This window comes from Limulus polyphemus, unplaced genomic scaffold (genome assembly GCF_000517525.1).
Source record: "Limulus polyphemus unplaced genomic scaffold, Limulus_polyphemus-2.1.2 Scaffold2787, whole genome shotgun sequence".
NCBI lineage: Eukaryota > Metazoa > Arthropoda > Merostomata > Xiphosura > Limulidae > Limulus > Limulus polyphemus.
The window spans coordinates 59,937-75,039 of NW_013668397.1; the positions used below are offsets into that span (position 1 = coordinate 59,937).

The 15,103-nt window shown below is 31.6% G+C and overlaps 1 protein-coding gene across 9 annotated transcripts in view; it reads left to right on the forward strand.

Moving 5' to 3' along the window:
* LOC106467902 (histone deacetylase 4-like) overlaps positions 1-15,103 on the forward strand; it is a 107,432-nt gene that overhangs the window by 48,996 nt on the left and 43,333 nt on the right. For 7 of the 9 annotated variants that reach the window (XM_022396113.1, XM_013928288.2, XM_022396115.1 and 4 more), the window contains 3 exons: positions 9,069-9,194; positions 10,014-10,117; positions 14,460-14,573. In XM_022396113.1, coding sequence (XP_022251821.1) covers positions 9,069-9,194; positions 10,014-10,117; positions 14,460-14,573 — 344 coding nt within the window. The remainder of the gene's footprint in view (positions 1-9,068; positions 9,195-10,013; positions 10,118-14,459; positions 14,574-15,103) is intronic. The other 2 variants (XM_022396120.1, XM_022396121.1) reach the window with 1 other exon arrangement.

Here is a 15,103-nt window from a genome sequence, read left to right on the forward strand (position 1 = left end):
CCAGGAAGAAAATTGTATCCAGAAGTTGCCCTGGCCGAGCCAATATCTTGACATGAACCCCATTGAAAACCTCTGGGCCTTACTCGACCGGCAAGTCAAGAAACAACCAAAAAACCAACTTCGAAGAGCGATCTACTCCAAGTTTTGAAGCAAGAGTGGGCAAAAATCTCACAATCTAAAATTGACGAAATGATTCTCACGATGCCCCAAAGGATCAACGAACTCCACGAAGCAAGAGGAAATTCTACTAGATATTAATTAAATTATAAATATATCAATTATTTTTTTCTGAAAAGGTGGTGTCTATTTACTTGTGACCACGCTGTGTACATAAACAGGCAAAAGCATGTGAAATCTCTCCCCTCCCCGATGGCTCAACATTAAGCTTGGGAGCTTATAACGCTGAATATCGGGTTTCGATATTGATTGTAGGCAGAGCCCATTGTGTAGCTTTGTGCTTAACAGCAAACAAATAAACAAACAAAAGCAAATGAATTATGGCGATGACAAAAACAGTAATTTGCAAAACAATCTCAGAAAAGTTTTACTCGAAAATACAACCAGAAAACAATAGATTTTCATTATAAGCACTTTTTGTTTAGTTTTATAATCCTTATCAGCAGATAGATCTGTTAAACTAACTTGTATCCACATCGTAAATTCCATTTTCTAAAAATGTTGTCATGTGCATCAACTGGATTGTCTTGATTTTACAACATTTGTCTGTAGCGTGTAGTAGAATGAATATTAGCCATAATTTAGAAATATTAATACTCTTATTGTAGACTGTCGGATAATTTTGAGTCGAAAAACTGGTTTTATTGTTACTACTATGGCAGTTTGATATATTTGAAAATCTTCTGGATATACAGGGTGGTCCAATATTATTTTTCCTATTTCAAAATTTGATAATTAAATAACTGAAAAGAAATACAACAATTCAGTTTTCAGAATCTTGTAGCCAAACTCAAACAATTTTTAATGACATGTCAATAGACTTCTACGTGTGCACCATTAGTGGCTCTTAGTACATCTAACCGATATTCGATTTCAGTCCACGTTTACAGCAACATGCCCACAGTTCCAGTGGCGATGGCAACCATTACCATGGTCTTTAGCTCCATGATGTTTGCTATAGACGTGCGATAAACGATGTCCTTAACATATCCCAAAAGAAAGAAGTCTAGTGGAATTATGTCTGACAAACGCGGAGGCCACGGAATTGGCCCACCCTGCTAGTCAAACGACGCATTGAGCCTTTTCTGGCATAAACATATAAATAAAAACTGTTTGAGTTGGGCCATAATATTTTTAAAAACTGCATGGTTGTATTTCTTTAGTTGTTTAATTATTAAAAGATAATATTGGACCACCCTGTATATTCTTAAAGTACCAATTATTATTCAATCATGCTTTTGTAATAACTTGTACTTTTACATGTAAATATTGGATCACAAGTGACTAATAAATCACGCTGCACCAACTATAGCTTAGTTAATTATATCAATTAGAACGCTAAGGGGAGGGCTTGGCCTGGTGCTCACCCTTTCAGCCGTCGAGCCATTATAATGTGTTAGTCAATCCCATATTTCGATGGTAAAATGTAGCCCAAGAGTTGGTAGTGGATGCTATTTACTACCTGCTTTCTCTCTGGTCGATAACTTCTAAATTAGGAATGGTTAGCCCTCGAGTCAACAAAACAAAAGAAACAATAGAATGCTGGGAGCAAAACGCCAGTTTAAGCAGAAAATATACAGTTTGTGCACCTTGAAATTATTGTTTGTATTATGTATTTATGTTGATTCCAAAAACAGCCTTTTATTTTGTTTTGATGTCGAATTTTGTCTAGTTATAGTTTTTTATAGTATAAGCAATCTTTGAACTGATTCCAGTTTTCAGATACTATGTGTGTAATGTGTATTTGTTCAGGGTACATAAAAATATTTTAAATTCAATTACAAGTTCAATTTGTTGTTTATGGTGCCAAAATATTTTAAAGTATATGATGTATTACTTTCTTGATTATCATGAGTTAGCATAGACATTTGTGGTAAACACTTTATAATTTAATTCTTACTGGATATATCCAGACACACGGTAGTGTGTCGTGCGGCCAAAACAACTTGCTGCAGGACACGCTGTGTGTTATTAGTTATTAATTTAGCGATTTTCCACTTCCTGTAGCTCGGACTTTGGTAATCCAGACTATAACATATTTTCAGTGAATGTGCTTTACTTGACGCTTATTTTACTTACCAAATTGCAAGGCAATCCATTAAGAAATACCTGAGATATAACATCTCCAATTTTGAATGAGTTTCTTCCTTTTTTTTTTCTTCGCACCAAAAGTGCGGAAACTTTATTTGATAGGAAAACATACTTAACTTTTATGGATTTTTTTTTTCAAATCTGGTACACTGATACATCTGTTAAACCTACAATAAGGAGTCTCATTTGGTGTAAATATAAGACACATGTGCAAAGTTATTCAACAAAAACCGCTCAAATTTGACGAAAATGTTTATGCACGCCTACGCAAAAAGTCACATGAGCTATCCGTCTAACGTTTTTACTACTGTTTCATCTAAGAGTAAAAGTGGACCGTTTTTAGTTTTTTGTCATTCGGATTAAAGACAGCTGATTTAGAGCAGCAAAACTATAAGATGAAAGGACGTGCAGATACATAAGTATTGGTTAGACCAAGCAAATTAGATTAGCAGTTTCTAGTTCTCAAGTTTTCCAAAGAATCATGCGGGTGGACGGTTATTATTGATTATTCATTACCAACTTTTCAGCTCAAATTTACTAAATTTTATGAATTTATCCTTATTAAAGAGCATTTAGCGTCACGTGATATTAGCTTAAGTAATTAGCGTAAATAATGATGCTTGATAAGGCTGTCCCGATTGCATGGGGATGATGACAAAACACTGTTAATCTAAATTCCATGGCGCTACTATAAAGGAAGCTATTAACACTGTTTTAGAGAGGAAAACTACCACTATATATTTTAAAGAATCTGTTTGTTTCTGTAAAGTATAGGTCTGTTCCGAATAATAGGCTTGCGATCCTAAAGATAATGTAGGTTACTATCGAGTGTCACTTTCTTACTTGCTTTGGTTTGTTGGTGTGTATTGACAAAAACTCATGATATCTGATCAAAAACATCTTAGATGTGAAAAAAAAAGGTGCGGCCAAAAAAGGATTGAGTGTGCGACTTGAAGGCCGCGTTTTTAGTTCAATTTGGGGCATGATGACGGGTAAAACAAAATACTCGGCCTAGCTAAATAATGAATGAATATTTGCGGTAAAATTCTTATCATTACTATAAGGGTAGTTACCAGTTCGGCCGCCAGTTTTGATTTCATTCCTTTAAGTCGCACAATCAATCCTTTTTTGGCCGCACCTTTTTTCACACCTAAGATATTTTTGATTAGATAATAATAGCAAGACAGGCAAGGCAAGTGTGAGCGAGTGTAAAATTAAAAGTGAAAAACGTGTTATCTTTAAAAGATTCGTGAAAAAGATAACACTAAAATAATAATAGTAAACTTAATACAATAGTTATCTTACTATAATGGACGTAGCGTGTATGTCAGTATCTACGTATGTAATTAAAGCTTCTGCTCCATCTATTGAATGGCACCACAAACACGAATCGATAAAAAAAAATTTCATACTTTAGGTATTCAAGATTCAGACAATTAGAAAAATAACTGTGGTATGTGCAACAACCGTTTCTTTATAATAGAACAAACTTTAAATAAAAGTTGTTACGTATTAAAATTTCAAATGGTCTGAAATTGAGTTAACTGATAATTTAAATTTAGTAGTTAAATTGTACTTTGGATTTATCATTTAAATATATGCCGATACATAATCAATTTATGATATTTGCCAACAAGATTGATACACAGTTTTCTTTTTTAACATAATTACGTGTTTTAATATACACACAACAATACAATTTACAATAACAGTTACTACAAACAATGATTTATAAACAAAAGTTTCTCAAATTTACAAGCAATATAAAGTCTTCGTTCTAGTCTGGAACTTCCTTGATATATTGTCGAGGGTTCACGATGAGCTAATTAATTACGAGTTGATGTATGTACGATTCGCTTAACGGGAAGCTAGCTAGCTTTGTCCTTCGTTATTTTTCAGCCACACACACACCGGGTTTTCCACCGTGACGTTATTTAAGGTTTTCGTAAAAGTATTAATGTCCGATGTGAATCTACTGAAGTTAAATGGTATGTTCGAAATTTATAAATATTCCTGGTCAAATATCAGAAGTTTCCGATTGATAAGCGTTATAACAATCACAGTTATAGCTTCCGAAGTTTATAGCACACTGACTATAACAAACTAATAATAGATACTCTCCTTTTCGCGCGTCGGTTATAATTATAGGCGTGTGGAGGTTTTCTAGAAATTTCAGTTTTACGTAACAATACTGGCGCTAACACAAGCGTTTACGTACACACATATTGTTGACTCTTACTCTCGAGAATCTTCTAAAACTTTGGAGAATAGGCGGAAGTTTCGCAATACATATTTAACAGTATAAGTCATGTATATTTCTAAATATAAATTTAATCCAAACAAACATTGATATTAAAATAAATATATAATAACAAATTCGTTACAAAGTGCCCTCCTCACAAGAAGAACACGACTTTCACTAGGACTGTATGTGAGTTTTGTTTCAAGCTAATCCCAAAGCTACACAATGAGCTATATGTTTCTAGCATTCTAAGTCCGCAGACATGCCGCTGTGCTACTGGGGGGGCATGTACGTGAGGGTTTGATTATGTCTGAAATTTTTAAAAAACTATTATTTTTTTAAATAAACGGTACCACTTTAAATATATAAAAACATTAGACTTTATATCAGTAAAATTTATGAAAATTTTGAGTTCTGTACATTGAATAATTTTGATGCAATGAGTTGCGTATGACTAAAGAGCACAATCCGAAAACTTTTCCCATGCAGTACTTCCCAGAAAAAGAAATCGTATTTTAGAAATTTTAACTTTTTTCTATTTTCTTTCAATGAGATATAAATACTACGATTAGTTAGCGTAAACAGCCGACCAAGGGGAGTATTTCTGCTACTTTACATAAAGGTGTGAGAGGATAGTTTCATAATTTAACTTACGGAAATCAAAAAGGTAAAGAGATGTGGCAGGACTTTTATTAATCTTGGGATTATGTGTCTTAATTAGCAAAGCTTCCGCTATCTTTCTTTTGTTTGTATTAGGTTCGTGTTGTAATACTTAAACATTGTGAACTGAAGATGTGAGGTAATTGAATTGAATATAATAATAATGTTCGTGTGAATGTGTGTGTGTGTGTGGGGGGGGGTGTATTCTTTTATTCGAGTGTCTAATTTACGTCCAGTTTCATCTATATAAAAATCAAAACAGTCAGCACATTATGTTTTGTATATGGTTCCTGGTTGTGGAGATGCATCATATATTTTTCTTAATATTTGTTTAAGGAATGAAAATTAATCTGGTATGGATATTTATGTTATATTTGTTTATTAATATTTGCTATATTTCTTGAAGGGGAGTGCTTATGTTATCAATGAATGGAATTGTGCCAGTAATTATTTTATAACATTGTTTTTGTGTATTGCTGTTTTCTAGGGTGTTAAGTTGATCAGGGTTATAATTTAATTTGTTATGAAACTGACTTATAAAACCTTCGGATGTAGTCACTGCTGCAAAATAGTGTAGGCCGAATGGAGTAGAGCTTTTAGTGTGCCTAAGTTTTGGTGTATTGTGTGACTAGAAAGCCAGTTAACGAAGTTTTCACTATATATATCTTTTCTGTAAACCTTTGTGCTGAAACCATCGAATTATCTGGTGATTGTAACATTTACAAAGTTAATTATGGAATTATTTTCGTTATATATATAGTAGATTTAATGTCTCTATGTATGTTGTTCAAGTATTGTAAGAATTGTGTTTGTTCTTCGTTGAAAGTGAAACTACAGTAAATGTCGTCAACATTTCTTAGCTATTACATTGATTTGTGAAAGATTTGTTTATTGCTTGTTGTTCGATTTTCTTCAGAAAATAGTGGCTAGGTTTCCGGATAGAGGGTTTCCCATACTTAGTCCGTGCACATGTACTTTAATTAATAAAGTATGATACGTAATATTGGAAACAAACTGTTGTGGAAGCTTAATTAACATTTTGGTTTGTATATTGATTATCCTATTAAGATTCTGTGAAATAATGTCTGTTGTTTGTTTTATAGCTTCATGACTGGGAGTTTGCGAAAACAGGTTAACGACCTCAAGGCTGTGCATTGTTGATTTCGTGTCTAGTCTGTGTAAATGATTGATAAATGTGTTGTTTTTTCAGTTCTGTGTTTATTTTTGAAGTGTAGGGTCCAAAAACCTAATATAAACAAAAGGAAAGTAGCAGAAGCTTTGCTAATTCAAGCAAGTAATCCCTAAATTAATAAAAATACAGGCAAATCTCTTTACCTTTTTTTACATCTGTAAGTTAACTTACGAGACTAATTATCTCTTCACACTTTTATGTAAATAACTACATCCCTTGTATTTAAGCGTACTATTACCAACTTCGTATATGATTTTTCGATTCGTTTAATAACAGCACATTTTTCACTGTTAATTTTATACACCTGCCTAGTCTATCTTCTTATTAGTGCCATTGTGATACTCCAATTTCATTTGTTCTGTGTTTATACTCGAAAATAAACGCATTAATGATCAAAATGTTGTACTTATTCTAATATAAAAACATTTCCAAATAACCACTGTAAACTGTCATCGAATTTTAACATTACTATTTGATGAGAAAAACTTGTCCTTGTATTACATTGAAAAATGTTTCATACCGCATGATGCGCTCTCGGCCAATCACGCCAAAGAATTCATGCTAGGGGGTTGAATAATATGTATTGTAATTTGGAAGAAGTAATTCAGTAATTTTAGGTGTATTTTGCGCACAAAAGCTTAAATCTTGATATAATAGATAAAAGTATATAATCACTAAAATTGTTAAGTTCTAACACTGGTAAATGTCGGGTCACCTTGGAAGATACGCGCTTATCTTAAAGAGTAAATTCTGGTGGAATGACGCCAACTGCGCGTCATCATGATGATAATATCTTACTTAATTCAAAATTAATAATGAAAGCTGTTGAAACATTTTGAAATCCCTGTTCAATGTGCCAAAGTGGAAATACAGTTTGGTCATAATGATAAAGAAAGAAAAGTATGAAAATCAAATATTTAAGTACGAAATTTATTTCTGCAAAATAAACCAGAATGTACATTATTTATAATTTCTTATTGACATTTCAAATATGAGTTGAACATTGTTTTTCATCATGTCTCTGTTTATCTTATCTTCTTTTTTTTCGCAAAAAAGTAGTTCTTCTATATATATTTATATCGCGAAGTGTTCTTTGCCTATTTTATATGTAACAAACATTTCTGATTAATTATAGTTGTTTTTCATTTGAATTATCTTTGATGTATTTGTTGTTTTTTAACTTTTAACATCTTACTATTTGAATTAAGTTCATACTATTTCAAAATAACGGTTTTGGTATTTATAGCATTTTCTAGAATCTGGAGGTGTTTTGGTAGCATATTTTCGGTCGTTATTTTTTTTTTTTTGCACTTTCACAAATAAACTTTTCCTTCACAACATATTTGAGTCTGATATTCTTAAATGGATTCTGTTTTTGACTTAAAGGTTTGTTTCTGAGTAGGAGACTTGGATTTCGGTTTGTGTTTTGCATTGATAACTTCTACATCAAATTTATCATTAGAAAAAATACTTGCTATAAGTTTTAAATGTTGACATGTTTTTAATTAAATATGTCCCGGGGGCCTCAGGTTGGCCAGAATAGAGGAATAAACATATAATGAAAATGTTTGAATGTGAAATGTGGTCATGTGTTCAAACTGTAATAATTTGCTTTCATCAAGGACTTTATATTGTTTTTACTTGGACTAAGCCGGGATTGGAAATTGGAAATAAATTTTATTTTTTATATATACTAATGTTTGTATATAGAATTATCCAATTTTAAGTTTCATCAAAATTCAAAGTTAGAGAGAAATCAATATTCTTAAGTATATAGCTTTGTGTGTGATCAATACAAGGATGAACTGGTCAAATGAATATACTAATTATATTAATAATGTATTTTTTATTACAGGAGTGTTCTTAAATATCTATATTTCATCAATTTACGCTATACCTATGCCCTTATTTTCGAAGTGGAGGTTTGGAACGAAACTCGTTCTGTTATTTGTTTTAAACTTTAAGGCTATGTTTTTATATTATTTTCAAATTAATTTGCCAGATCAAAGTAAAGATTCACATTAGACATTGTTCACACTTAATAAAGTATTTTGTCGTTCAGAAACATTTTGATATAGATGTTACTATGGGTAATTAAAATTCCAATGAAACGTAATTAGAAGACTTCATTCCTATGATTAAATAGTTGTAACAACGAACCCAGCACTGGAAAGAAAGCCTTCGATATGTAAAGACGAAAATGAAATTCTACTTAACATAACCATTCTGTAAAAGAACTTACTGAATTTTAAATGACTGAATTAGGGCTGTCAAAAAGGGGGAAATTGCAAAGATAATCAATATAAAAATTGTGATAGAATGTTGACTCACCAATGGGGCAAAAAGCATTCAAAACATAAAAACATGTGATAGTGGTTCCCATGCTGAAGAATACGTTGGGCATCACGTATAAAATAACTTGTTTTAATTATATCTACAAAGCTACATAAAATTGAAGAGTTAAAAACTTCTGTTAGTGTCTCAACTTTTCAACACATGATTGCCTTACTGAACTTGCATTATCTCCGTTAATTCGTAACCCTAAAGTTACATGAACTTATTGCATGGCTTGCGTTTTAGATAATATATATTAATCAGATAACTTAAAACAATATAGACTGACTAAATAAAATGCTCGCATTTTTTAACTGCCTGGAATGATTAGTAGAGTAGTGGTTGGTGATGTTACGTTCTGTCCTTCTATAGCTTCCGAGCCCAACCTTAAAGTCCGTTCTGTGTTGAAGCAAAAAGTAATAGAGAGACGCAGTAGCCCTTTATTAAGATGCAAAGACAAAGGGGCGACTCCTGTGAAGAGGAGACCATCTGTTGCAAGTACGGTGTTTTTTGTTGTTGTTTTTCCTTGTGTCATGTGCATGTCAAGTTTGATATGATCGGTTGTTGTTGATGTTGTTTTCAGCTCAAACGATGTGTATATAACATAGCATGTTAACCATACTTAAGCATGCAGGTGCTGGATTTTGAATTTATTTACTATTATTAACACAGTAATCTTACAAAGATACTTAAAACTTAAAAGATACTTAATAAATTATGTGATATTCATGTATTTCTGGAAAATGTTTAGGTAGTATTGTTTTTTTGTACAGGAAGTTAACTTTTGTTTAAATAATATTCACAACCATTGTATCTAGTATTACAAACTTATACAGTGATCGATTAAAATTGTATTAATATTCACGATTGTAATATAATGCATTTTACCTGTTGTAAAATTTTTCAATATAGAGGTTGTTATAGTCCAAACGCTTTCCCCCAGTGACTCAGCGGTAATTCTAAGGGCTTCTCATGCTAAAATTCGGATTTCGATACCCACGGTTGGCAGAGCACAGATAGCCCATTGTGTAGCTCTGCGCTTAACAATAAACAGAAAAGTATTCTCAACTGCCACCTCATGCGAAAACAATATCTATAATAATTTTGTAGAGATATATAATGTGACTTTGCGAAGAATTTTCGCCTAAATCTGAGAAAAATAAAACATAAATTTTCGGTCACTTATTTACTTCGTCTTCACATAGTTATCTGTATTGTTTGAATTTCATTTATGTTTCTAATCAAGAATGTCTTAACACATGGAGATAGCAGGAGATGTTTTTCTTGACATTAAAATTGTTGGTTGTTTTATTACAGTAGATGGAAGTAGTAGTAAATCTGATTCTGGACCAGGATCGCCGCCAGAGGGAGCTAGTATCCATTCCCTCCACTCTAGTAATGGCAGTACTCCAATACAAGAGGTAAGACTATGGATAAAGACGGAAATGTGTTTACTTATATTATTCTTTATATTTATTTTAGATAAATTGTAACTATGAGTTTATTAAAATAACTTTGTTACATATATTATCAATCAGCATTGTAAAGTTATTCATATATAAATATATGTGTAATCTACTACGTAATAAAAATCAGATATTTAGATGAAATCTCGCACTGTTTGTTGCATATATGATCAGTCATCAATGTAATTCGTCAAAAACGAAATACGTTTTATTGTTCTAACAAATGCGTTTTGATTATAGCAGTTAAGCGATTCAACATAGATTAAACGTATATCTATTTCAGTATATTTTAAAAATTTGCTATTCAACGTAATTTAGATCCCTATCTGAACATCGCTGTTCCAGAGTGTTATGCACGTGAGGAAAGATTATATAGAATCTCATGCATTAAAAAGTACATAATAAGTGTGCATTTCAACTTAGTTACATTCGTTGTGTAACGTTATTGCATCGACAAGTTTAACAAGTTCTAAACATATAAACACGGAAATAGATAGTCATGTATACAATACAGAACGATTAATTGAAAATGCAGCTTCCAGTAGTATTGAAAATTGTTTCAGATGTATATACAAATCAGCTTATGTGAGTTGACAATACAGAGTAAGTTCCATTTAACAATAATATTGCAAAAATGCATGCGTTTTTTTATAAAGATAACTTACTTGTTATATTAGAATTTGAATATATACACTTCAACATCATTACGTTACTGTGAATGACTTTGCACTTTTAACGTTGCTAAACATGAAAGTCATGAGAGCCATTTCTGATATATCAAATGTTGTACTTTTATATACGTTTATACGTATATTACTTGACATATTTGTTGTATATAATTTGATGCATTCGATTTACTTGTTTATCGCAAGTTACAGGATATACAATATACCGATTTAACAAAGGATCTGTCTTTAGCATTACTAAATATGAAAATCACGAGAGATCCTCTACATGTCAGTGATGTATCAGATGTTACAATTTTACTTTTAATAGTCAATACGCATTTTGCAAAACGAAAAAAATTATACATTTCGATACTCTTTTATTTCGGCTTTTCGGGTGATATTATTTGACTGTCAACAATTCGTTACAAACAAAACAAAATGTAAAAATTTAAAAAGGTTATTCTAAACGAGTCATAGCTAGGAATCTGAAAAACAACAACAAATGTTTGGCAATTCAGGACTGTAGTTGTAGAAGGGAACACTATTGACTTTCCGGTTTACATAAATAGGGTAATTATAAAGAAAAAAAACATATTCAAAATTATTATATCGCAAATACTATTTGTCCAAGGGGAATAAAACCTCATGAGAAGTACGTTGACTGTCATAACAATTTATTCGGGAAAGTCTGGATATCGCACAGGTTGTTTCAAACCATGTTACACTGAATACCTAAGTTGTTGTACTCGTAACTTAGGAATGTTTCATTTTTCATCAACTCGCTCTCAGCAGTAGGTGAGGGGTGATTTGCATAAAATGCATGTTATGTGAAGACTGTCCAAAACAGATAATGCCTGGAGTATCTTTTTATTTTTATTAAAATTGGCTAAAATGGTATTAAACACCTGTAACATTTTCTGAAACATCTTGTACCAGTACAAACCATTTCTGAATACAGTTTATAATGCCTGGAGTAGCTTTTTATTTTTATTAAAATTGGCTAAAATGGTATTAAACACCTGTACCATTTTCTGAAACATCTTGTACCAGTACAAACCATTTCTGAATACAGTTTATAATGCCTGGAGTAGCTTTTTATTTTTATTAAAATTGGCTAAAATGGTATTAAACACCTGAAACATTTTCTGAAACATATTGTACCAGTACAAACCATTTCTGAATACAGTTTATAATGCCTGGAGTAGCTTTTTATTTTTATTAAAATTGGCTAAAATGGTATTAAACACCTGTAACATTTTCTGAAACATATTGTACCAGTACAAACCATTTCTGAATACAGTTTATGATTCTCAATGTTCCTACCACAAGTAGTTTTTAAGATTTAACCATTCTAAGTACGTGGCTGTTTTCTATGATCAATCTGTCAGTACGTATGAGTATGTGTCTGTGTGTCAGTAGTGACGAAAACCTGGCACATTACAAACATGTGCAATTTCCGTGTGGAAAAACACTTGTCCAAATGGGTTTCTAAGAGCTCATTTTAATGGTTATTTTTTATTTTCGGTTTTTCTGTTCGCTCAAACATTCATAAAAAAGTGGGTTGCAACGTCAAGTAAGTCAAAACTTTTTAGCTATGTAGATCAGTGTTTAGAAAAATAGTTGTATACGGGAAAATTTAGGTTTCTAACAGATAATTAAGGCAAACTGGGCAGGCTTCTTTCCGTAATAACAATTATATTTATCCAGTATGACAGCTTTCATAGGTTTCATATAAATGTTTAGGCTTTCGCAAGTGTTATCTCATACTCACGAAGTTAATTTCCAGTACCAGTTGATCAAATCAATTTTCAATTCCAAAACATTTCTGTGAATATTAAAGGACATGCATTTTGCAATAAATCGACACTTCAGGACCAAAAAGTTTTGTTCATGTTTCAAGCGATGTTATGTCCTTTACCAATACACTCCGAGTTTCGATACCCGTGGTAGGCAGAGCATAGAGAGCCCATTGAGCAACTTTGTGTTTAACTAACAAACAACAACCAATGTACTTGTTTAATTAAAGTCTTTCTTTTCTGTGAATTTGTTATAGACAAAATCTTTCCCGGGATTCAATGCATGAAGTATAGTCATATTATTTGTATGTGTATATTTTTTTTTCAAGCTTAAATACTTAAGTGTTCAAGCATCCAAGCATTATGGTGGATACAATGAGACAACTGAAATTTCCTATTCTACTCAAAAGGCTAAAAATGACCACGGTTGTAGGATGTGTAAGAGACCACCAGAATGTTGGCAAATTTTTGGAATGTTTGCTATTTTTCATCTGTTCCACAGGATAAATAGGTTTTTATGTTCTCCGACGTACATCGGCCAGAAAGAGCAAACCGCAGTGCGTTTGCTATAGTTAGCTCTGTGTTTCCAATTTTGAAGCAACTTAAAAGGGGATGACTTCAGTGTCGGAAGTTCTCGACGTCATCCCACCGAATTATTGGCATGGTTTTTCCGCCTTCGGAGATGCTGTTGTATCTAACTATAAACTTGATAAACACGCCAAGCTATCCACAGCAACCTAATAAAGGCTATTAAGTTCAGAATGGTTCTGATTTATAACCTTTCTTTTATCAAGATATAAATATTTTTCTTTAGATATTTCATTTTTTACAATAAATCGTGATGTTTCTGATTTTGAAGTGAATTAAATGGAGAAGTAAACCAGAAACACAAATTATGAGCTTCAATGTTTAGTTAAAAACACTCAACTTTTTGCCATATATATATATATATATATATATATATATACATATTTTATGTTCAAATTATATACTTAGATAAATAAAATAATAGACAGTCAATAGATTGTACACATGATTATAAGACATACTAGCCACATTTACGTAAGAACAAAAATTAAAATTATTATCCAATTTCTTCAGGTAAAACTGACATTATGGTAGAATGTACAATTTTAGGATTACATACATATAGAGCTAGAAATACAATGTGCTATAATTTTCATAATCAAATCATTATTTATGAAATTGAATGCTTTCAAAGTTAATTACAAATAAATATACCAACATATAGTGTACAACATATAGTGTATATGTTGTAAAAGCCTTGTCATTGCTGTTCCAGTAAAGGATCATGGTTGTATTTCGTGTTAACTTGATAATTTTTGACATTGGATGAAGCAAGGTGCGATTTTGACTTCAAAAAACAGCTGGTGTTTTGTGGATTGTTTTATTTGTTTAAGTAAATATACCATTAAGTTATCTTATTAACACTTAGATATTCATATCACATTATCTATTTGATATCAAATTAGAAGTCAAATTCCGGCAAAGAAAAATAAATAATGAATTAATTAAGCTTTCAGATTTTATTCTAAAAATGTGTGTTAAATTTTTAACAGATGATGAAAAAATTAATGAGTTTAGAATACCACTCACCATAAAATAAAAATGGTTATTTGCCTAAGTTTTATGGAACGCAAGTTCTAGCACATCAGAAGTATTTGATAATATACTGTTTAAAAAAACTGACATATATAATTTGTTATGGAATAATCTGTCTACTAAGGCTAGAATATTGAGTGAAATTTTTTATCAGACCTAACTAAGAGAAATGGGATAAAAATCTGAATACTTATTTGATTTCCTCACTAGGAACCTGGTTCACCTTATATTTTGGGTTATTGTAATGACATGGCCCTCTATTCCTCTCCATCCATGCCAAACATAACATTGGGACGTCCACCTGTACCAACCAGTAGTACTATAGTAAGTTTTGTATTTTTATATTTGTAATTTAGTTATCATGCTTTTCCTATCAGCTGTTTTGGTTTTATGTTTGCTATTGAAAAAAGTTTAATTTTAAGCAAAAATATATAATATTATTGTATTCTCTGTGACAGATGTTAGTTACTGATGAAGTAGATCTGTGTTCTTTACAAACAATATTAACCGTTTTCGTGTCACGTGCAGGACACGTGGTAAAAGTTGTGTTGGAGATATCCTTGATTTTAGTTCTTACCCAGGTTGTCGTAACTCAATGTTGCTGACTCATTTACTTGAACTTTATATTTTTTAAAGTTTCATACAGGGGTTAATGTTTTTGTAATAATATTAATAACTATTACAATAATTGCTATACCTATTTTGTCAAAACAAACAAATAATGTTTTAAGCTTGCCCAGCATTATACTTTCAGAATCATCGCAGAACCGAAGGAGACAATGTTTTCTTTACAGTATTGTTACTCCTCCAGTCGTTACTTAATTTTCCGTAAATTCGTTCCGACGAAACTTTAG